Source organism: Neolamprologus multifasciatus, chromosome 18 (assembly GCF_963576455.1).
Source record: "Neolamprologus multifasciatus chromosome 18, fNeoMul1.2, whole genome shotgun sequence".
Taxonomy (NCBI): Eukaryota; Metazoa; Chordata; class Actinopteri; order Cichliformes; family Cichlidae; genus Neolamprologus; species Neolamprologus multifasciatus.
The window spans coordinates 18,728,848-18,752,126 of record NC_140456.1 but is presented as its reverse complement, the minus strand read 5'-3'; the positions used below and the strand labels follow the sequence as shown (position 1 = coordinate 18,752,126).

At 41.5% G+C, this 23,279-nt stretch overlaps 2 protein-coding genes across 12 annotated transcripts in view; both read left to right on the top strand.

Annotated features, from left to right (window-relative positions):
• kmt2cb (lysine (K)-specific methyltransferase 2Cb) overlaps positions 1 to 4,903 on the top strand; it is an 81,287-nt gene extending 76,384 nt beyond the window's left edge. For all 8 annotated transcript variants that reach the window (XM_085139835.1, XM_085139841.1, XM_085139839.1 and 5 more), the window contains 7 exons: positions 30 to 166; positions 255 to 397; positions 513 to 687; positions 798 to 914; positions 1,009 to 1,082; positions 2,468 to 2,576; positions 2,901 to 4,903. In XM_085139835.1, the coding sequence (XP_084995961.1) occupies positions 30 to 166; positions 255 to 397; positions 513 to 687; positions 798 to 914; positions 1,009 to 1,082; positions 2,468 to 2,576; positions 2,901 to 2,993 (848 nt within the window). In that variant the 3' untranslated portion in view covers positions 2,994 to 4,903. The remainder of the gene's footprint in view (positions 1 to 29; positions 167 to 254; positions 398 to 512; positions 688 to 797; positions 915 to 1,008; positions 1,083 to 2,467; positions 2,577 to 2,900) is intronic.
• Positions 4,904 to 10,076: 5,173 nt separating this feature from the next.
• LOC146497731 (5'-AMP-activated protein kinase subunit gamma-1-like) overlaps positions 10,077 to 23,279 on the top strand; it is a 23,833-nt gene continuing 10,630 nt past the window's right edge. The window contains exons 1-4 of one of the 4 annotated variants that reach the window (XR_014870468.1): positions 10,077 to 10,462; positions 11,734 to 11,799; positions 13,436 to 13,691; positions 22,891 to 23,117. Coding sequence is in view for 3 of the 4 variants with exons in the window: in XM_085139153.1 (XP_084995279.1) it covers positions 10,379 to 10,462; positions 11,734 to 11,799; positions 13,436 to 13,691; positions 22,891 to 23,117 (633 nt within the window). In the remaining variant the exon portion in view is untranslated. Of the gene's footprint in view, positions 10,463 to 11,733; positions 11,800 to 13,435; positions 13,692 to 13,741; positions 17,121 to 22,890; positions 23,118 to 23,279 lie in introns of those variants that run through there. The other 3 variants (XM_085139153.1, XM_085139154.1, XM_085139155.1) reach the window with 3 other exon arrangements.

Below are 23,279 nucleotides of genomic sequence, written 5' to 3'. Positions count from 1 at the left end.
TCTGTTCTTGTCTCTGCTCTTGTCATTAGGAGTGTGGGATAAGGTGCTAGGCCCAGTTGCTGAGAAGAGAGCTGAGTCAGGCACTCTGAAGCTCTTTCCTGTTTACCTGAAAGGAGAGGATCTGTTTGGGCTCACAGTTCCTGCAGTTGCCAAGATCACAGAATCGGTTTGTACCTACTTTGGAGGATTTCATCAGCTGCAAGAATTTAAAAACATCAACAAATCTCTAAATTATGCTTTTCATCTGGTTTCAGCTCCCAGGAGTGGAAGCTTGTGACAGGTACTCGTTCCGTTACGGACGCAACCCTCTCGTGGAGTTGCCTCTCATGTTCAATCCAGCTGGTTGTGCCCGCGCTCAGCCAAGAACAAGCTCTCCCTATACCTCACTGGTGATAAGGTAACTTTGTTTGAAGTTGACATTAAATTAGCTTCCTGGGAACGTTCTGTCTCCAAGTAAATAAGTCAAAGTTAATAAAATGTTCTCCTTCTCCACCTCCCTTCTAAAAATAAAGGCCTCAGCCACAGGCTGTATCCAGCAGCAGTGCCAGGTCTAACCAGAATGTCGCCCAAGGAGAAGGTGCCGCCCCCCATAATAAGCCTCCGGTGGTGCACCCCAGGTCCTCCCAGTACCGCTGGATGAAGAGTGAGTGGCGAGCCAACGTCTATCTGGGCCGCTCCCGCATCCAGGTGAGTCGACCAGATTTAAATTCCTTTTAAACTGTCAGAGTGAGACTGATGCTTTTGGTTTCCATTTCTTGTTGACTAGATGAAAACCTGCTTATTTGACATATTCACAGGGCCTGGGGCTGTTTGCTGCTAGAGATGTTGAAAAACAGACAATGGTGATTGAGTACAATGGAACCATCCTTCGAAATGAGGTTGCCATCAGGAAGGAGAAAATCTATAGGTCTAAGGTAAATATCTGTGCTGCAACATTGTTAGCAGAAATTGTGTTTCTTTAAAATGATCTTTTCCAAAAGCTAAGAGCATTTCTTCTCTTCCTTGTAGAACCGGGCAGTGTTCATGTTCCGCATCGACAGCGAACATGTTGTTGATGCCACACTAAATGGAGGGATCGCAAGGTACTCTGAGCTTCCACGAACTGTTTGAGTATTTTCATAAATGTATTTATGACAGTGTAGCATTTCTTTCATACTCACTTACTGCAACAAATGTCATTCAGTGTAGCACACCGATGAGCCACAATATTAAAACCCTTTGCGGGTGAAGTGAGTAACCCTGATGATCTCAGTGCACTGGTATCTGTCAAGGGGGTGGTTACAAGAGGCTGCAAGTGAAGAGTGAGCTCTTGAAGTTAAAACAGGGAAAAATGAGCAAGCCTGTTGATCTGAGCGAATTTGACAAGAGCCACATTGTTATGACTAGATGACTGGGTCAGGGCACCTCCAGAACAGCATGTCCGGTGGGGTGTTACCTGTTTCCAGTGGTTAGCACAAGTGACGAGGGCTTAAAGCACATTGGTGTGTGGGAGTAAAGGGTGGCTCTGTGATCCCACAGAAGAGCACCTCCAGCACAATTTACTGAAAACTGGTTATGGTAGAAAGTTGTCAGAATGCACAGCGCTGCACAGGGTTTTCATACTGACCACTATCCACTGCCAAAGGAGGCAAGGGTGTTAACTCGGCTTCAAATTCCCTGAAATCTCAAGTCTGTTTGAGCATCTGTGGGATTTTTGAGGAAGGAAAAAGAAGTAGTTAGATTTATGGATGGCCAGCCTTACTTCTTACAGGACTTAACTGATGGGCTGCTAAGATGGAACAAAGGTCTTGTGGAGTGCACGCCTCAACGTCTTAAAAGTAGCCTCTCCATATCTGTCTAACCGATATAATCTTCCAGTAAAGTGGCACAGACGAGACTCTGCTTCTGTGTGTGGGAGGCTTGTCTGCAAACTGGTACATGTTGCAAATGAGCATCAGGGGTTTTTTTCGTTGCTGCTGTAGACGTTGGCCTTTTTTGGATTTTGTTATCAAAGTGATGGCAGTTCAGTTGTATTGTCAAAAGGGCCCAAACACACATGGAACCAGAACTAGAGACCATGTTGGAACAGGTTCATGCCCTTCTTCATAGTTTGTGAAAGATGAACACTGAGTAGTCAGTACTACTTTGTTATGAGTTCTCACTGACAAAATCTATCCACAGATATGAAAGCCCCTGTAAAGGAACTCTAAACTGCCTTTGCGTCTCATTTTGCCATGATGACCAAACACAGACTCACAAGTTGGAAACAAAGCTAGTTTCTTTTGAATGTCATAATTGTTTTTTGTTTTTTTTAAATGTTGGCATTTTCATCTTATCACCGTCTGCCGCTGCGTGTCTGAATCAGCTTACAGAGGCAGCAAATGAGCCTTTAGTTGCAAATAGAATTTGCAATCATTTAAATGTGGTCGGCTATGTTACAGTAATGCTCTGAACGCTGTTTCACGCATGACTCGTGCTTCTTTTTCAGATATATCAATCATTCTTGTGCCCCTAACTGTGTTGCTGAGGTGGTAACATTTGAGAGGGGTTACAAAATCATCATCAGCTGCATTCGCAGAATTGAAAAAGGAGAGGAGGTTGGTACACACACACACACACACACACACACACACACACACACACACACACACACACACACACACACATATATATATATATATATATATATATATATATATATATATATATATATATATATATATATATATATATGTGTGTGTGTGTGTGTGTGTATATATATATATATGTGTGTGTGTATATATATATGTGTGTGTGTATATATGTAATTTTTTTTCCCCTGTAATTAGAATTTATCCCTGTTCATTTGCATGCATATGTGGGTGTAAACGGTGCAGTTGTGATATAGCCATGGACGTTTCTCCCGTGTTTGTTTTCTGCAGCTGTGTTTCAACTACCAGTTTGACTGCTTTGAGGGCCAGCACAAGATTGCTTGCCACTGTGGAGCTCCTGAATGCAGGAAGTGGATTAACTGAGCAAAACGGAAACGACGAACCCAAACGCATTCCTTGCCATAGCGTGTGGAGGATGCTGTGATCTCTGCACAGAATAAATAAGAGACTTCACACTAAAGTCATTTTACGAATGAGCAGAAGGCCTGAGCCCTTGGAGAAATAAATGAATCGGTGTTGGTTCGTCAACAACGTGGAATTAAAAATAGGCGGAGGAAGGGAAATATAACACAGTAGCAGGAAATGACTCGTGCCATATGTGAGGGGCTCCGTCGAAGCCTCCGTCTGTATGTATCCGTGTGTTTGTTTGGTGTACATGGGGTGCGGAATCCACCAGCGATTGAGAAAGCACTGTGTGGGGTGCGGCCTTATTGCTTACTAAGGGCAGGCCCTTTTGTTCATACTGTTAATGTATACCGTTTGACTAAATGTAGACATCACTGAATGAGGAATGTACAGCAATGAATACCGCGAAGGGAATATTAACTTGCACTAAAAATAAAAAAAATAAACAAAAAAAACCCATACACACACCCACACACACACACACAAGCTTTTAAATACTTGATTCCATGAGTCAGTTTTATCATAGGTCTCTGTCATGTGATTTGTGTGGAATTCGAGAGGTTTTGTATTTATTACTGAGTGAATGAATTTTATTCTCAAAATGAGATCGAGTTAAAAGAAGGCTAGATTGCTATTGTTTTTGAAGATTGAAGAAGACATGCTGTTACTTTTGTATAAATGTACATAAAAAAAACCAACAAAAAAAACTATAGGAATAACCGACCAAATACTACCTTAACCTTCTCGATGTTTGGGTGTTTTTAAAAATTGTTTTTGTTCTGTTTGTCATTGAAATTTATTTAAGATGGACGTTATTTCAGTTTGAGAGTATATATTATGATTATTCTGTACAGAATTTGTAATATAACCACAATAATTCACAAAGTATTTTTGTTGTATTAAAAGTACGGTATTGTAGCGTAGTGTTTTGTGACTTACACTTACTTTGACCACTCTCAAAAAAAAAAAAGAAATATTTTTGTTGACTAATGTAACAAGTAATCGGTTACAGAATCAAAAAAAGACTTCAGATAGTAAAAGATCATTGTGATCTGTTTGCTGTTAATCAGGTTTGATTTTAAAGAACTGTGAATTAGGTTTTAAAACCCAAAAAAACTGCTTTTTAACTTTTTATCACAAATGGAAACAGCAACATGTGTTAACCTGTTTTTTTTTGTTGTTGTTGTTTTTTAAACTTTACTTTTAACACAAATAAGGTGCGAACGTCTAATAATGTTGTGACTTAGACGAACCATTGCGCGACAGAAAGAATTCTATGGAGAACTGTAGGTTGTTCTGCCTTTTGTTTTTGTTTCGTTTTTTTGGAAAGAGATGGCATCCTGCTTATAATCAGAAATATTTCTTATACTGACACTTCACAAGTCACATGCTAGAAGCAGAGGAGTTTTTGCGTGCACAATTTCAAGTTGACTGTAAAATTTTGGAGACAGTCTTAGAACTTGTAATGTATATGGCATGTATTTTTTTAACTTTCCGAAGACTCAATTGTATATATTTTTCTCAATGAATGGTTGTAACAAAATTGTTTCTTGGATATTTTTTCTTCTCTTGTACGATACATCATCCTGCCAGTGTGTTTGTGCTACATTTTCTTGGTCGTGTAAAGTAGTCATTTCTTTTCTTTTTGTTTTTATTTTGGTCCTTTTTCGTTTCTTTTTTTTTTGTTTGTTTCTTTCTTTTTTTTTGAATTGCCTTTTGAAGTGTACAGAGTATGAGGTTTGGAGTTTGTGGAATTGAATTTAGAAACATTTACAAAAATAAACTATTTTACATGTTAGCAATTTGTTTGTGTTTTCAATAATTTCACTTTCTTTTCTTTTAATTAAAGCTGGAAAAGGGAAAAAACATCTTTGACTTCTCAGTCATTAGTGGTTATGTTTATTTAGCTAATTCGTGTTACCCATAATAAGCATATAGTGCATAATTACACTCACTGGACATCTCATTTGTTGCATGTTGCTAGCACTGAGTTGGATCCCATAAAGGTCCTTGAAACATTCCTCAGACTTTTCTCCGTATTGGCATGCCAGCACCACATCCAAAAGGTGCTTTTTTTTTTTCTTGAGATCTGGTGACTGGAGGTGATTTTCATGGTCGAAAAACCAATTTGAGATTATTTAAATTTTGTGATGTGGAGCATTATCCTGCTGGAAGTAGATTTCAGAAGATGGCTACACTGTTGTCATAAAGGGACATGATCTACAAACAATACTCGTGGAGGCTGTGATGTTTAAATGATATGAGGTACTAAGGGACCTCAAGTGTGCCCATTAGAATAGATGCAGGGATGGAGTGCTGTGACTGTAGCTCAGGAGGTTGGTTGTTTGATACCTGTTTTGAGCCATTCTACATGGCAAATATACCTGGGCAAGATACTCTCCCCCCAAGTTGCTCTATGATGCATCCATTGGAGTGTAAATGTTAGCCAGAAAGCAGTTAAGCCTAGAAAAAGTGCTCGTAAGAAAGAGTGTGAACTGGTGAATGAGGCATGTTGCTTTCAGTGCTGAGGTAGAGTAGAAATGCGCTGTATAAGAACCAGTTCATTTACTATGCTTCATGCTTAGGCCAAATTTGGACCCTACCATCCATCCATACATCTGCTTCCGCTTATCCTTTTCAGGGTTGCGGGGGGCGCTGGAGCCTATCCCAGCTGTCACAGGGCGAGAGGCGGGGTACACCCTGGACAGGTCGCCAGTCTGTCGCAGGGCCAACACACAGGGACAGACAACCATTCGCACTCACATTCACTAGCACATTCACACCTAGTGGCAATTTGGATTATCCAATTAACCTATCCCCACAAGCTGCATGTCTTACCATCCAAACGTAGCAAAAATTAAGACTCGTCAGACAAGTTTTTTTATGTCTTCTATTGTCAAATTTTGGTGAGCCTGTGTGAACTGTAGCCCCAGTTTCCTGCTCAACTCTAACAGGACCCGGTGTGGTCTTCTGCTGCTGTAGCCCATCTGCTACAAGTTTGGGGGTGTTGTGCATTAAGAGATCCTTTTCTGCTTAGTCGTAACAAATTGTTTCTTGAGTTACCGTAGATTTCTTACCAACTACAAGCAGTCTAATTATTTTCCTGTGATGTCAACAATACACTTTTGCTCAGAGAACTGCAGTTCTGCAGGAAAATCCCAGTGGATCAGCAGTAACCATGCCATGCTCACAATTAAATTGCCCTCCCTCCCCATTCTGATGCTCAGTTTGAAGAAAGTGGTCAGAGTGGATGTGTGTTCTGTGTTTAGTTCAACCAAAGCTTCAAACATACTAGCAATTAGGCAAATAATGAGTCATAAGCTATGCTGACTTCTAGATATGTTTCCATTCATCAGCTGTAGAGACTTTAATAAAAATCTTTTGTTATGATCACAGACTGTTTATGACTTTATGACTGTTTATGGACATGTGATCAAGGAAGCCAAAGAGTTGTTCTTCTCAGATTGTTCAGAGTCCACATTAAATGATCCACTATGTCACAACGACTGAATAAACAAACATTTATAAAAGAGGTATTTTTCCTTCTTGGGTCTTCAGTCATCTTGTAGCGATCCCACTTTCTCTCGGAGCCCGGAACCCCCTCATTATGCTGGCATGCAATCTCGACGGCATTAAAACACATGTTAACTTTCAACCAAATTTAGTTAATTGTGTGTGCTGTGCTTGCACATTTACTGGGTATCACTCTTGTGGACCTGACTGTTGGTAAAAAAAAAAAAAAAAACCTGCTACATCTTTAAACCACTCATACTCCATGAGAAACGTGTTATATAAACTTTGAGCTTGAACAAAAAAAAAAAAAAGCTGAGTTTAATTATAGCCAAAAGCATAATTATGTGTTTCATTTTGTGTTTAAATAACATCTTGACACATAGAAGATATGGTGCTAGGTGGCATCTTGGCATCATGGTACGAGTAAGCGGGCAAAACACACACTCTGTTGTGCTGTGCACTCTGCATTTGATTGGTACTTGAAGGGCTCGGTGCTCATGTTCTTAAACTACCCATGTGGATGGACACTAAATAGTACCAATACACCTCATGCAACATTTGGTATAGAAAGATGCTTCACTGTAAGCACGTGGAAATTAAAGACTGCTGTTTACACAGTATGTGTTTTTTCTTTTTACAAAGAAACCAAGAAGTATATAAGCTTTAAAAGTTTATCAAACAGAAAACTAAATAAATTCAAGTCAGCATAAGCAATGCAGTGCACAAGAGAGGTGGAGGCAGGGTGGAGTGGGTGGAGACAAGTGTCAGGGGTGATTTGTGACAGAAGAAAAGCAGCGTGAAAGAGGTTTACAAAAAATGGTAGTGAGACCTGCTATTGTATACGTTTTGGAGACAATGAAAATAACAAAACAACGGGAGGTTGAGCTGAAGATGCTGAGATTTTCATTGGGAGTGAGCAGGATGGTCAAAGTAAGGAATTACTTCAAGAAAAGGACCACTCAGGTTGGATGGTTTGGAGATAAAGTTAGAGAAGCGAGGCTGGGATGCTTTGGATGTGTGCAGAGGAGGGGCAGTGGATGTACTGGACAAAGGATCCTGAATATGGATCTGCCAGGCAGGAGGAAAAGAGGAATCCTGCAGAGAAAACTCCTGGATGTATAGTGAAGCTGGGCATACAGAGGAGCATGGTAGGGACAGGGTGAGGTGGAGTCAGGTGTGGCAATGAAGATGATAAGATAACTCTTTATTGTCATTGCACAGTCATACATAGTACAATAGTACAATGAAATTGGAAAACTATCCTACGTCGGCACCACATATAACACAACACGACACGATATGACACATCACAACGCAACATAAACAACACAACACAGTATATTAACTTAGTAATAAAAAAAGAAGAAGTGTATGTGTATTGCACAGTGTTATTATTGCACATTAATTATTATTGCACCTTGTTAATATAAATATAATTATTATTATTGTTTTAAACATTGTTACCTCCCCCCCCAAAAAAGTCCAGGTAGGTAGCCAGTCAGGTCAGCTATTTGCATTGATCAGGGCTATTGCCCTGTTGTAAAAGCTGTCCTTGAGTCTGTTTGTCCGGGACCTCAGAAGCCTGAACCTCCTGCCAGACGGCAGCAGCTTAAACACCCGGTGTCCTGGGTGTGTGCAGTCCCGTAGGATGCTGCGTGCCCTCTTGAGACAGCGAGTGCTGTACAGGTCCTTCAGGGAGGGAAGAGGATGTCCAATGATTTTTTGGGCCATATTAATGACCCTCTGGAGTGCCTTTCTGTGTGCTGTGGTGCAGCTGGAGAACCACACACCGATGCAATATGTCAGCACACTTTCAATGGAGCAGCGGTAGAAGACGGTCAGCAGCTCCTTCTTCAGGTCCATTTTTCTGAGGATTCTCAGAAAGTGGAGACACTGTTGGGCCTTCTTTAAAACCGCAGAGGTGTTAGAGCTCCATTGGAGGTCTGTGTCTATGTGCACACCCAGAAACTTTCCACGCACTCCCCGTTGATGCTGACAGGCTGCAGCTCGGACTTCCTCCTTCTGAAGTCAACTACCAGTTCTTTTGTCTTGGTGGTATTGAGGTCCAGGTTGTTGTCTACACACCAATCTGACAGCCTCTGAACTTCAGCTCTGTATGCTGTCTCATCTCCCCCTGAGATGAGCCCCACCACGGTGGTATCAGCTGCAAACTTGATGACTGTATTGTCTGGGTGGGTACTAACACAGTCATGTGTGTACAGAGTGTACAGTAGGGGACTCAGGGATCAGTGACTGAGCAACTGCTGCAAATCACTAAAATGATCCTAACTTATAAATAACCTCAATGCAGTGCATTTACACTTAGAACTTTTCTGTCAGTGTAAAAAAAACCAAAACCCTGTAACAACACATTTAATCCCTGAGATATCTTTATATAAGAAAAAAAAACAATTTCAATAGTAAATCCTAGTTTATATACACGACAAAGTAAAATGTCTAAATAACAGAAATGTGTAAGATTAAAATGTAAGAAATAAAATTACAGAAAAGGTTCTGGTAGCTTGCTGTCCATAAAGTTTTTTTTATTTTTACTGTGGACCCCTTGGGAAAGGAAATGACATTTCTATAGTAGATAGAGGGGTAAAAAGACAAACCAGAAACTTGTTGGTCATTTAATTGTTTATTTATTACTTAGTTTGGTTTAGTGTAAATACCCGCGGGGGAGGTGTTTATCAATAGCAGAAGCTGAAAAAACTTCAGAAAATACAGCTAAAATTCATAAAATTGTCTCTCCACATTTTACAGAACTCACCAGTGGACCCGATGGAAGTCTTTACCGGGGCGATTCTGTCCCCAGGGCCTTATGTTTGACACCCTTGAGATGCACGTGAAAATAGTAGCAACGATTTATTAAAGTATGAACTTCAAGCACAGAGCTACTACAAAATCAAACAAATGTTTTTAACTCCGTTTAAGGACAGAGAAGCATGTTGATATTTTTTTTTTTAAATCCCTGCAGCTGTGGAGGTTACCACACAGCTGTCAGGCCTGCATTTAACTTTGAAAGAAACACGGAAAGAGTAAGATAAACACGCTGTAAGATGCAGGCGGTATAAAGTACCGGTCACGATTCCTCCATTTTATTCGCACTAATTATTGTTGTTGTTGTTGTTGTTTTTAAGCTTTTCATTCATATCCAGCCAGAATCAGAGTGGCACTGACATCTGTCGGTGAAACATCTGCACACGTCAGCTCCGCGCGCTGCTGTGTCAAACATGTTGTTCCCTTTAAAATGTGTTTGTTAGGGGTTTGTTTTTGTTGCTGTTGCCTTTTTCTCGAAGAAGTGCGAAAGAACAACGCTTCAGAAAACCGAACAGTGCCTTGAGATTTACAAATTCACGGACAGCAGCTTCCGGGGCTGTGCGACCAAAGAAGCTACAGGAAGTATAGTTTTTACCGCACTTATCCTCAGATATGAAACGGCGGAGGCGTTTCTTTTCTCTGTAGATTTAATACCGAGGCGAAAAGGACCGCGGGAGGTCTCAGTTTCCACTTCTGGGGAGGGGGTGGGGTTAAATACAGTGTGACATAACACCTGTAAGCAGTCCTCGCTGTTGCACGCCTTCTTCTAATTTTTTGTGAACATGTGTGTGCCCTGCCTCTCTTTTTTTTATGGCCAAACCTACTTCCTGGTGGATGAGGCAGCTCCTCAGTGTTGTCGAGGCTAAAGGGAAGGTGGAGGCGGCTGTAGACGGTGTGCAGACGCGATACAGCAGTTTTTATCCCAGTACACTTTATTAGTAGTATTTTGTATTTTTTTTTTTTAAGCTGTTGCGCGTTTGCAGGGGAAAAACCCCCCAAAACAAAACATGGGAAGCACGGTGATGGAGTCCAGCAAGGGGAGCTCAAAGAAAATACCAAAGAAGAGGAGAAGTCTGCGGATTAACATGCCAGTAAGTCGGTGAAGTATCAAATAATTTGGCTTCTTACTGAGACTCTATGGTGGGGTGGGTGGGGTAAAAGGCTGTAACTTTGAGTGGGCTTTAGCCGATTTCGGTGCATCGCAGTCTGCGAGCGCACGCGACGCATAAGAGCGTGCGCGACTGACAGTTGTCTCTGAGTCAGGACTCGGTTAATCTGTCCTAATGGCATGTAAACGCTCCCTATAAACACTCAGAAACGTGTTTTGCCTCTTTGCATTGAGCATGTGTAGCAGTTCTACCTTTATTGTGATTGTAGCCAGCTCCCATGTTAGGGCTGCAACTATTGTTTACATATCATGTTTACAAAAATTTGTTATTATGCCAATAATAATTGTGGGGAAAGAAAAATCCCAACACAGAGTCCCTGGTGAGATCCTGTTTTTCTCATGCAAACCCAACATTATTCGGTCTACTCTGGCACAAAAACAGGCGATGACACTGCTGATCTACTACGGCCCTGATTTACAGTTTTCTCTGTTTATTAAACTGGGTAATAACTATTTGCAATTGTGTAATCATTTTCTGCACAAGCTCCACAAAGCCTAGTTGTTATTGCGGGAGGCTTTATAGCTTTATTGTACCTCATGTTTCAAAAAACTTTGGTCACTCTGTCCTGACAACGGCTTCTCTCCTGGTAGCATTTGTTTTTGCATGGATCCACTATCAGATCCAGTGTGCTGCACAATTTGCTTGAGAATAACAAATGGACAAGTGCAACATTTCAGCTTTATAGGCTGGAAAAACCTTCCCAGTGTGGCATAAACCTTATGAATGCAGCTCTGTTTCTGTGGTTAATGCTCAAGTGTTAGATGTTGGAGCTTTCCATCGCTGTGTGAATTTCCCCATTCTAAAAAAAATCATGGTGGAAAGTCTATTACAGCTGCATAAAAAAATAAAATAACAGTACAGCTCTGCAAACTTGCCTAGTTACGTCTGTGCAGTTAAAATTGCCTTTCTGCAGCAACATGCATGGCATCATCGGCCTGAAGTGTAATGTCAAAACCAGCCCACAGTATGGGGAAGAAGAGTTTTGCTTTTCATTGTCCTGCAGAAGTTTCCGCAGTGGCGAAACATGTTTACCTTCTTTTTGAATGTCAGGCTAAGAGTCAAAAGAAGGTGGGGTTAACCTATTTTCACGTAAAAGCGGACAAAAGGACATAAAGTGTCAGTTTTATGTTTCTGTAGTGTTTCCGGGTGAAGTTTGCTTTATCCCTGATGCTCAGATCTCTTTTCATGTGCAGGATTTTGGGGCGTTTAATGCCCCTCAAGTGGAGACGAGTGGCTCAACCAAAAGCGGAGCCCACACGGTACATTTTGAAAGATTTTTGTGAAATGATTCATTCACCTGCCAACTGTTCTTTTTGTTTTCCTGAGCTTGCTTTTCTTGCCATGCATCTATCTGCTCATTAAATGTGAATTTGCAAGAGCAAAATATTAGACAAGGTCATCCTCTCCAATTCTGCCAACCCGCACTGGCTTACAGTAACATTACTCCCACAGTGTCCAGGCATAGCACCAGCACATACAGGAAATTGATTTTTCTAAAAGAAAGCAGTCTCTTCCTACTGTCTCCTCCAGTTGATTTGAATAGGAACCAACTAACCATCCACTGTTACCTCATATCAGCCAAGATGCATATTATCTCAGTAATATTTGCGTGGTGCAGGTAAAAACCTGCATCGCCTTGTGTTTTGTAGGAGCAGATCTGTATCCACGCTAAACCCTGATAGCTGGTTCACTTGCCTTAACAGGCTCTTGCACAATGAAAGGGTGAGATTTGTTGGCAAACAGCAAAGATGGGTGTGTGTTCTCAGATAGTTAGGGGATTGGTTTAAATAAAAATGTGTTTGTGGAGCAGGACCAGCCCTTAGCGTACGGCAAAACGGAGCTTCTTCTTGATTTCTTCTTCTTTTTGAGTTCTAGTATTAATATTAGACATCTTTTTTATGTCCCATTAGACCCCAGTGTTTATTTTCTTTTTCTCTCCACAACATGCAGTTTATCTGTTTCGGTGGGAGTAATTATTCTCCACAGACTGTTACTGCAACACCCCTGTTGCATTTAACTGTTTTCAGTAATAACAGCCCCTGAGCCGGAGATCCCTGCATAATCAAAAGCTTCACTGTATGGCGAGCCCACAAACGGTTAAAAGATTTGTTGTTGGCACATCCAGAGCAGGCAGCCGTCAGCGGTGGGAGGAGGCCCTCTCTGTCTCCAGCTAGATTGGCTGCCATCTCTCGTGTTTTGTTTTGGTATGGGCACAGCAAAGAGAGAAGGATTTCTCCATCTGTTTACACGATATCGACCTTGCAAAGGCACACTCATAAACACAGAAGGCCCAACTGAAAAATATTGTTACCGCAGTTTTAAGTAAGAGGAGTGCTGATCATCTGATAGTGGATGTTATGGTGTCCTTACTGATTTGTCATATCACGTGGCGCTCCTCCGAACTGCATACCATGGCAACATAACAGAAAGACAGGTTTTGCACGATAAGGCACAGTTCTTTGTAGAAAAACAAATATCTATGCACTCATGCATCACTTGTTTTTTTCCTGGTTGTTAGAATGTGTACTGATCAGTATTTTTAGTCTTTATAGTGTCTTTTACCACAACTGTAATGTGATTGCACATGTGCCTTATTGCACCTTGCATATGAAACTTCTCATACTGCTCTTTAAGAGACACCATTAACTGTCACAAAGCGGCAAACTATACAAAACTTGTATTTTTTTTTTAAAAAAAGGAGAAGTGACCAAAGAAGTGCAATCAGCAGCTGTCATTTCACAATAAATCTCTTCACTACATTTGCTTTTTTCAGTACAGCCCCTTGCTTTGCACTGCACTTGCTGTCTCTCATAACAGTGGCTACACGCTTAAACGTAAACCGTGCAATTGCAAATGTGCATAAATAAATAAATCTGCTTTCTTATTATCTCTCAGGGAGAGCGACTCATTCGTTCAGCCAGCCCCATCAAAGGAGGTTCTGCCAAGAGCCCGGATGTCACCACACTGCCTCCGTGTCCCCAGTCTGCTCCAGTTCAATCAAAGCCAAATTCAGGTTCCCCCAAAAGCATCTTCCCTTATCCCTCCCATCAGAACTCCCCTAAGTCCCCTCGTCGACTGAGCTTCAGCGGTATCTTCCGGTCGTCCGGTTCTCCCTCTTCGAGCATCAAACTCTTTTCCAGAACCAGGCGAGGTAAGTAGAAATGCAAACACGGCACTGCCTGCAACCTCCTTGTTGCACTGCAGTGTTCATGAATCCATTGTTTGAATCTTTGTTTTAATAGTTTTAAGAATGCATGCAAGAAACTTGTGCAAATATTTGAAGTCTTCTTTTAAAGCAGAGTTCTAAGAGGAAGATGCTTGTAAAGGAAGTAAGACACAATAGATGAAACTGTCATTTCAAAGATTATTTGGTTTTCCTGCTGTACGTACATGAGGTAAAACCCCCATGCAGGAACCAAGGCGTCTGCATTTTCAGTTCATCAGTTCAGATATCTGACTGTTTGTCACAGAACTCCTATAAAATCTGACAATGTCGGTTCACCTCAGGACAAAGTTCAATCAGGTGAGGTGCAGAGAACAATATTTATTTTGTCACACCAGAGAACGGCACACAAAAAGGTGCACTCCTTTTGATTCTCACAATTGCAGATCTAGTCTCTCTCCTATAGATAAATAAGAAATAAACCAAAATAACAAGAAATTTTAAAAAACACCTGTATAAATTAGACACTCATTCACTGAACCACTCCCACTACCTCTCCTTGTATCTCCTTTTATCAGCTTCCATATTTTGTAGCAATAAGGAAGTGGAGTTTTTGGTTTTCTCTGAGTAGAAAGAGAAAAAGTAACTTCTTTGTTTTGTGCCGCTCTGCAGCCAACAAGGTCACGAGTCTTGTCAGACAGATGGCCGTCGCTTGAGCGCAGACAGACATTCTTCATAATCTCCTCTCAGATGTTAACAACTTTCTCTAGGAAAAGGAAATGGTTGGCTTTGTTTATTATCAGAATTAAGTTATCATCTCCCCTCCCCCCCACCAGCATTAAGCCATGCAGGCAGTTTGTTATTCAAACTCGTTTTCAAGCTCGGCATCCTTTGAGTTTGGAGTCCAGCCACAGTACGCGCATTAAAAAACTCACGAGCTGCATAATGGTAATACTGGTATGCACAAATTAGTAGAAATGAGACTGGGCAGAACAAGGTCTCATTTTATAAAGACCAGATTTAACTGGCACGTCTTCAGCTCTCGTGTCTCCATTTTTTTTGGTAGTTGGTCATTACATAAATTTAAAAAAAAAAAAAAAAACCACCCTGCCCGGTCTACATGGAAACAGCCCTGCTGGAAGCAAGCATCAAACAGCTAAAAGGATGAGTCATTGATTTTTTGGCTTGTGCAAGTACCCATTCTTCTCTGTTTCCTTGCAAAGGGTCAGTTTGGCAGAGCTGCTGGAATAGCTCTGTTAGAGCCCAGACCGTAAAAGCCAGTGTGCTCCGTTTCCTCTGGAGATTGTTATGGATAGTAACGGGGACCAAAACACACCCCAGCTGCTCCATCTCTCCCATCCCATCCCAGTTGCTGGTGATTAGTAGTGTAAGATGTGGTCTGAGGCAAAGCACGCTTTCTGTTCACTGATGATGTGGCTTTAGATTATTGGTGACTAATAGCGACAGAGTATTTATAACTAAATATAAAGTCACTGAGTGGGCACTTGATCTGTTCACTTTTATTTTGGAGTCAGATGTTTTTGTAGTAACCCCAGTTTTTCCACAAGGGTGCACTGAAGGCCTAGTTTGTCTTGATTTGACTTTCAAACTAGTTCTAATGAACCTTTGTGGTCACCTCTTTTATTAACATATTTGCAAGAAAACGAGTATTTTTGCAGACGTTTGTGTGGTCTCGATCATTTACATATATCATTCATCAGGATGCAGGTTTTCATGTTTAGGTGCACCTACTGCAAATATGAGTAGAATGCTTCCTCTTTCCCCGCTGGTCTAAATATGTGTTTTCACGTCGCCTGGACATTGTCAGTCTCTCGCTGCTCAAGGCAAGTGTAGCGCTTTCATAGCCTTATCTGGAAGTGACCAGACTCTCAGGAGCTCCTCACACAGCCATGCAGAGGTTTTTTTTTTCCACCCCTCTCACTCTCTCTGTTGCTACTGTGGGCTGCTTGTTGTCGGTAAATAAAGGAAGTAGGGACTTTCTAAATTCATAAAATGCAGGCCTTACAAGGGCACAATGACTTTATAAAGTCACAGATGAGATCAAAGGACTTTAAGTGCCTTATGGCTTTCACACTTAACTCGCTTCAAACTGGCTTGAAATGAGTGATTTTCTCTCGGTTTCTCAGTGGAATGACAGCTTTAGTGGCTTTATTCAGTGGCTGTTAGATGATAATCACTGATATCTGAAATTCATATCAGCCATTGACCCACTGAGCAGATTGGAACACTTGCATAACATGTTAATTGAGATCTGTGCTGGGCATGCTTCAGCTAATGTGGGCAGCAAAGAGGCGGCCATCTGTTAAGGGTAGGAGAGGGTATTGAATGGAAGCTTTCTGATCAGCTGACAGAACATGGGATGTCCCCCTGCTGTCATCTGATGGGGGCAGGCCTCAGCAATCTTAAATGTCAGGCACCCGAAAATTACAACTGCCTCCACAAATGCCAGTGGTGCGTATCCTCCAGCTCTTTGGTGATGTCGAACTGCAGATTTAAAAGAATTTTAAATGAAGGAGACGTTTATGCAAGGGAACCTTGAGGTTGCGTTATCCCCACTCTCTGTTACATTGTGTTAAGACGGAGTGAAACAGATGTTCCTGTGCTGAATTTACTCTGCGAGCAGAGGGAGGGCACTGGCAGACAGGAGGCGGGGAGATGCGCAGCCCGAGCCAATCGGTGGGGTTTCCTTTCCAGACTGGCCTCCTTTTACAGGCTGCTGACACCAGTGCTATATTAAAGTAACATCACCCACAGCTGCACCTGACAACTCACAGCACTGACACTCCTGAGAGCAGGGGGAAATGCGCTGAAGTCTGGCCACACTTGCAATTTGCATCACTCGCAAATGGGAACATTTCTTTGCTGAGGCTCGATGGAATTCACAGCTTTTCTACTCTCTTCTATCGAGTGTTAGACCTGCTTGCTGCTGGCTCTGGGGTTTGTAGAGTAGCTTGTACTCAGCACTCGCTGTGATTGTCTGTTTCTGTTCAGAACTAGAGAGGTACCTCCAAAAAAGCAAATGCAATGTGGAACTTGACAGAACAGCTGAGGTTTGTTTTTCTCACATAGTTATATTTTTTACCCTCTCACTGAAGGCATCCAGCTTCCAGAGGACCAACTCCTCCATAAAAGACACCTTCAAACACAGGCGGCTGGATTTTTTTTTTTTTTTTTTTAACCTGTACGATTTTGTTTATCTAGCAAATGGAGTGACTCTTACCTGGGGCAGTTTATAGGGCTCTTTTTGTGATGCGGATGGTCATGGTCAAATTTAGCTTAGAGCCCACCACCCACTGTGTTCCATGAAGAGGTTTGGCAGCCTGAGGAGAAGCAAGAAACGGAAGGAGCAAGATGGGCTAGGCGGGAGGCATCAGTCCGAGGCGTCCTACCTGTCTGGTAATGTGTAGAAAGACATTCAAAACAATTTCCTCTAACATTTAATTTGCTTATTATTTAGTAATTTAAAGTCAGAAAATAGTGAAAAAGAACCATCAGGACTTTTGTAGGCCAACAGCCCAAAACCCAAACCCATAACCTCATAAATGAGATACTGCAGTAAAGAGCGCTCCTGTGTAGAAATATGGCTATCAGCAGGGTGATGTGATGTGAAAGTAGTAGTTTAACCTCATTGTCAGGCTAAAACGGTAAATCAGTGCTGCACAAACAGAGCTGTGCTCATTACCTCAGAATATTGGCTCCTGGGTAGCTTTGCCCTAAAATGTTGTATAAATTCCTTTTTCATGGATTTTTTCCATGCTATCAACTTACAACTTTAAATGCATGAATAAATGTCTCAATAAATATACTTAACATTGACCGTTCAGGTTATTCTCGTCATAGCAAATTATATTAAATAAGAGCAGCTTTCTTTTTTCTTAGTCTATATATGTATGTGTGGTTATTAAGTGTCATTTCATGTGGCCATTAGAGCTTCTCTTAGTGGCTGGTTTCATGGCTGATCTCTAGTTTCACAAAAGCATACCATGCATTCGTGCTAAATAACTGGACACAGGTCAGTGGTGCTAAAGTTATGCAGGAGGGTCTGACGTGGAGTCAGCACTTAGTGATCGCTTGGCTAAATTCATATACATGCACGTACTGCATTGTAGTTGTTTCACACTGTCTGCCTTTGCTAATTTAGCAATTAAGGTGTGTGTTTTAGTTGTTTCATGTCTTAAAGGAGACCCATTATACTCATGTCCAGTTCCATGAACTCTACTAAAGTATGTCTGCAAAACTTAGTGTTTAAAATGTGTCTTATTTCCCTTTAGCTAGCAATGTGAAGTCTCTCGGTTTCATTCACTACCTCTATTCATCTTCCCTTTAAACCAGCTTGGTTCTCATTGGCTACACTGCAAAACAGAAGATTACATCAGCAGGTCGGTGGGTCTTTTGTGTACAGATTAAAGAGGAGAAAAAACTTTAAATAATAAGGAAGTCCACTTTAAGATGAAAATGCAAACGTTATATGTATTTATTTTATTGTGATCCTGTCGTTATGTCATAACGAAGCAATTTATAGGCACTCAGTCTGATGTAGCATCGCTTCATTGCCTTTATTTCTGTCCCATATCCAAAGGGAGTTCAGAGTAGCTGCTCCATTTGGAGTGTTTCATTAAAATCGTCAGGAAGCATTTCAGCTTAAAGCTTAAGCAGAGATAATCAGAACACACCGAGCTGAATCGTTTAACACATCTCCTTACATGTGGGTGAATCATTTACATTTATGTACATCATTCAGGTTTTCACGATTGAACGCAAGCCGTGGAAAACGAGAAGTAATAGAGATGCCAAACGAAAATACCAGATTACCATTGGAGATGTAATGCAGTTTTTGTGATGTGTTTAGTTCGTGTTAGTAAAGCACTGAGGGTCATTTTTGTGGTGTTCAAGTGGCGCTTTATCGCAAACTTCACAGCTCCTGATTTAGAGCCAGTTTGACCTCGGCTGAGTAGACGAGAGGAGCAGAGTCCTCTGTCGTAATGACGCATGTCCATATGTGGCTGTATGAAGTTCACTGTGGGCACTGTGGGCCTCAGCCTGATCCATAGGTCCTTTGACTCCGAGCATCTACACTGCGTAAACCATGTCGCTTATATTAGTCGCCGCACCCTTAAGGAGGCAGACACCTGCGTGTGAAAATTCTTGTCAGAGCCAATTAGATACCAGTTTGCTACTCGGTAATGCTGTGGACACGAGTTTCTACTGTCAGTAGTACACTTGAGATTTTGCTAACCTATCGAAGACCCCAATTGTCAAATTCTTCTTGTTCCTAGAAAATTAATTTAAACCCTCATGGGTGATTGGTGTCATGACTGCAAATCCCTACCATCTGTACAAGCTACACCATATACTTTTACTTGTCTAAAGGCTGCAGTGCCATGTTGTTTTTTTTGGAATAAAACTGTTCTTCAAGAACTGAACTCTCTATCAGTTAGTCTGATAACTCAGAGTTGACAGAATGTAGAATGACAAGAGGTTAAAAATCAGAAAATAGTGAAAAATGTCATCGGGATTTTATAAATCACAAGAATATGGCTTTGCATTTCTCTTTTTCATCTGACTTGCAAACCCAAAACTGTTAAATTTATTATGATATAAAACAAACAAAGAGCATATTCGCATAATTCAGATGCTGGAATGAAATCCTGTTTGGTATTTGTGCTTGAAAATACACTAATCAACAAATTAGTGTGTTACTGTGATAAGGAATTGGCACTTTCATTATCAGGTTAAAGAGAGATGATAAATTACTGCTGCTTTTATCTCCCTGCACACATAGATTTTCACTTTTAGATGTAATAAAAAAAAAAAACCTGTTCGATGGACTGCTTGCAGCAAGGCATCCATTTCCTGTTTCCTGGGTTTGGGCTAGCTGCCCCTTATTAACAGGGCTAAAGAGAAGGCTCCCAACCCCGCTGTTATCTGCTCCTGTGGAATGTGCCACAACAGCGTGGCTAAAATAAGAAGGCTACACAGCGGAAGCAGGGCACACCAGAGAGGCCACGCCAACTAAATGTCAAGAGATAGTGTGGAGTGCGCTTGGACAGGCCGAGCAAAAATGTTTGCTTGAAACACTGAGCCTCCTTTAAGAAAAGATATCTTATAACTTGAGTTAATCATTACCACTATTAGTTTTTGATTATGAGGCATGTAATTATTGACAGAGGCGTATAAGGTTTTTTTGTTTTGTTTTTTTAACAGGTAAAGTAACAAACCCGCACCGACGCCAATGCACAGACTTTAAAGCTGACTCATTTGGGAATACAGCTTACTAAGTTTACAGTGGTCATGCTTTATTTCCAAGGAATATATAAATATAAATACTGACTAAGTCGAGCCTGATGCTTGCCTGAAACCGACTGTCAGTAATAACCGTTCTGGACGTCCCGTGCTGTAGGCCTTGTAATCTGAACCGTTTGCTCCACATCATCCATGTCACTCATTGTCTGGCCTCAGAAATATGTCACTGGGATGAGGCCAGTGCAGCGTGAGTGTCGCATGTCACCCTGCGTAAGATCGTGGGCGCCTGATGTGAAAAGCGTGTGTGGTGGCTGTCATGTGACACACACCTACAATCTGACACTTTACCGGGAGGAGCTGCGTCACGGACAGCTGACTCGCACAGTGGAGTTATGTTTAATGTGGCTGCTTATGTTGTAATCGGCGTGGTTATGCTTGAGGGACACAAAGAACAAAAGAAGGACCATCTTTTCTCCAGTTACACTCCTGACACTTTATTAGGTACATCACGCAAATACTAAGCTGGCCCTCTTTTTTTGTCTTCAAAACTAATCCAAGAAAATATTTTGGTTCATATTAACGTGATAGCGCCACCGAGTTGGTCCTGTCATTCCACCGCATCCCGAAGGTGCTTTATCAGATTGAGATCTGGTGACTGTGGAAGCCGTTTGAGTACAGTGAACTCATTGTCATGTTCAAGAAAACAGTTTAAGATGATCTGAGCTTTGTGACATGGTGCGTTATCCTGATAGAAGCAGTCTTCAGAAGATGGGTACACTATAGCTGTAAAGGGATGACCATAGAACTGCTGTTTTCCATTTTTCTGGCCATTCGTTGTAAACTCTGGAGATGGATGTGTGGGAAAATCCCAGTAGATCAGCACTTTCTTAAATACTCATACCAGCAGCAACCACGCCACGTTAAAAGTAACTTAAATCACTTTTCTTCCCCATTCTGATGCTTGGTTTGAACTTTAGCAGGTCTGCTTGGCCATGTCTACGTGCCTAAATGGACAGAGTTGCCGCTGTGTGATTGACTGATCAGATATTTGCATTAACGAGCAGCTGAACAAGTGTGCCTAATGAAGTGGCTGGTGAGTGTAGATCTGCTCAGCTAAGTCGAGCTGGGTGCTGCCTTCAAAGGATTTTTTTTTTCCATTAGTAGATGCAGATGTCAGCAGCTGTCAGGTCTCTGCAGTCATGTTGAAGAACATGTCACAGGTTTAATTACAGTTTTGAGTCGGTGGTTATAGAGACACAGCCACTTAATTAATGAACTTGAATATACCTCATCAAAGTTTATGACTTATGAGTCAGTATCATTTATATTTAAAGTGTGGCGTAAACATAGGAGTAAAGAAAATTACATTTTCAGTGTACGTGAACAAAAATCGTATTAAAATAGCATTAAATAGCTTTCAAATCCATTTTTATTCTACTTCTGCTTGTGTTTTAATATGATTAGTTTCAGACATTCACATTTAATTATAACGACATGCATCAAATTCAGCGTTAATGAGTTTCCAATCCAAAGATGAGTAACAGGAGCTCAGCTTTTGGACTCAGGATTCAGCCTGATTCCCTCTCAGCACAGCAGACCTGGACTGTGTCTGACTTAAAGTGAGGACGGGAAAAATGTTAACACCAAATACCAAGACACTAACCAGGCTGAGTTTCAGATGGACTAACAAAAACAAAAGACTTTATGCACCCGCACAGGTGTTTCCACTTCTTGCTAATTAGACTTCAGCTAGACTGTAATTACATCCCACACAGTCCCGAGAGGACGTCTAACACGACGGAAGAAGTGAAACCGACAAACACCACCGTGGTCTTTTGTTTGTTTGTAAATGGATAATTCAGTACCATCCATTTTCTTCTAATTCAGGGACTTGGGAGGGGATATGCAGCCTATCTCAGCAATCAGAGGTCGGGTACACCCTGGACAGGTTGTACACACACGGACAACTTAGAATCACCAATTAACCAAACCCCACTAAGTGCATATCTTTGGACTGTGGGTGAAGACAAAGAATGTACAAACTCCACATAGATGATGGATTTGAACCCAGGACCTTCCTATTATGAGGCAACAGTGCTCACCATACCATTTAAATGTTTTATGGTTATAATATTTACAATGATGAATAGTGTTTTCTTTTTTTTCCCACTGTGACCCACATTAGATCAACTGGTATTTAAATTGTGCTTTTCTAGTCTTAGTGACCACTCAAAGTGCTTTAGGCTACCAGTCATATTAAACCATATATTCATACTTTCAGCGCTTCAGCTTCCTTGCATCCATGGCCTATATAGAGTCTTTGGCCTGTGGGAAGAAACTTGATTATTTGGAGGATGTGTATGCACAGGGAGAACATGGAGACTACTGCTCCACCATGCCACCCAGCGGGTGCAGAAACTCTTTTAAGCTTTTCTAGTTCAGTAACTCTTTATTTGATGTCATTGCTGCTTTTCAGGCATAAACTTGAAGATTTGCAGTTGAATCAGTGTCATACTTTTCTTTAATCTTCAACATGCTCCCACTTGTCTATTAAAGCTTGAATATGTTGCTAATTTCATGACTAAAGTCCATTTTACAGCTGTCTTTGAAATGTTGATTTTCTAGTGCTGTGTATCCCTGTGTAAAAAACAGGGCCACTAAAGCTTTATCTCAGTATCTGTGTTATTTCTCATGGAAATCTCCTAGTTCAGATCGCTTTTGCTCCTCCGTTTATTGCCTATGACAGCGTTGACAGCATCTGCAGCAGCCACCACTGTAGCGCCTCCTTCTCCACCAGCAATGCTTATCATAGACGTCAATCAGCGCTGCATCTCGGTGTTGCTGAAAGTGCGGTATGGATTGACATCCAGAGAAACAAGAGATAAGCTGAGATATCTATTTTGGACTCTGTATCTCTCTCCAGCCTCTGGACTCTCTACACCACCCCACACCCCAACCCAGGCATCCAGCCAACCAGTGTTCACCCAGGAGGCCCAGCAGAGCGGCCCCAGCCCTGAACGCCCGGAGCAAAGCTCTCGCTCTCGTTCCCTTTCCACACCTCCGGACACAGGACAGCGCCTCAGCCTTCCTTCTGCTAAACCCCCAATCCCTTCATCGAGCCCCGTGCCACCTTATTCTACCTCACAACAAGTGAGTCAAAAAAGATAAAAAATCTATTTTAAGAATTTATCTTTGACCCAGGGCAATTCAGCCAATGCCTGTGAGCTTTAACTCTTAAAAGAGTGGAAGTTAGAGTGAGTCCTTCAGATGGTTTGCTGCACGTTCCTGCACCAAAATAAACAAAACATAAGC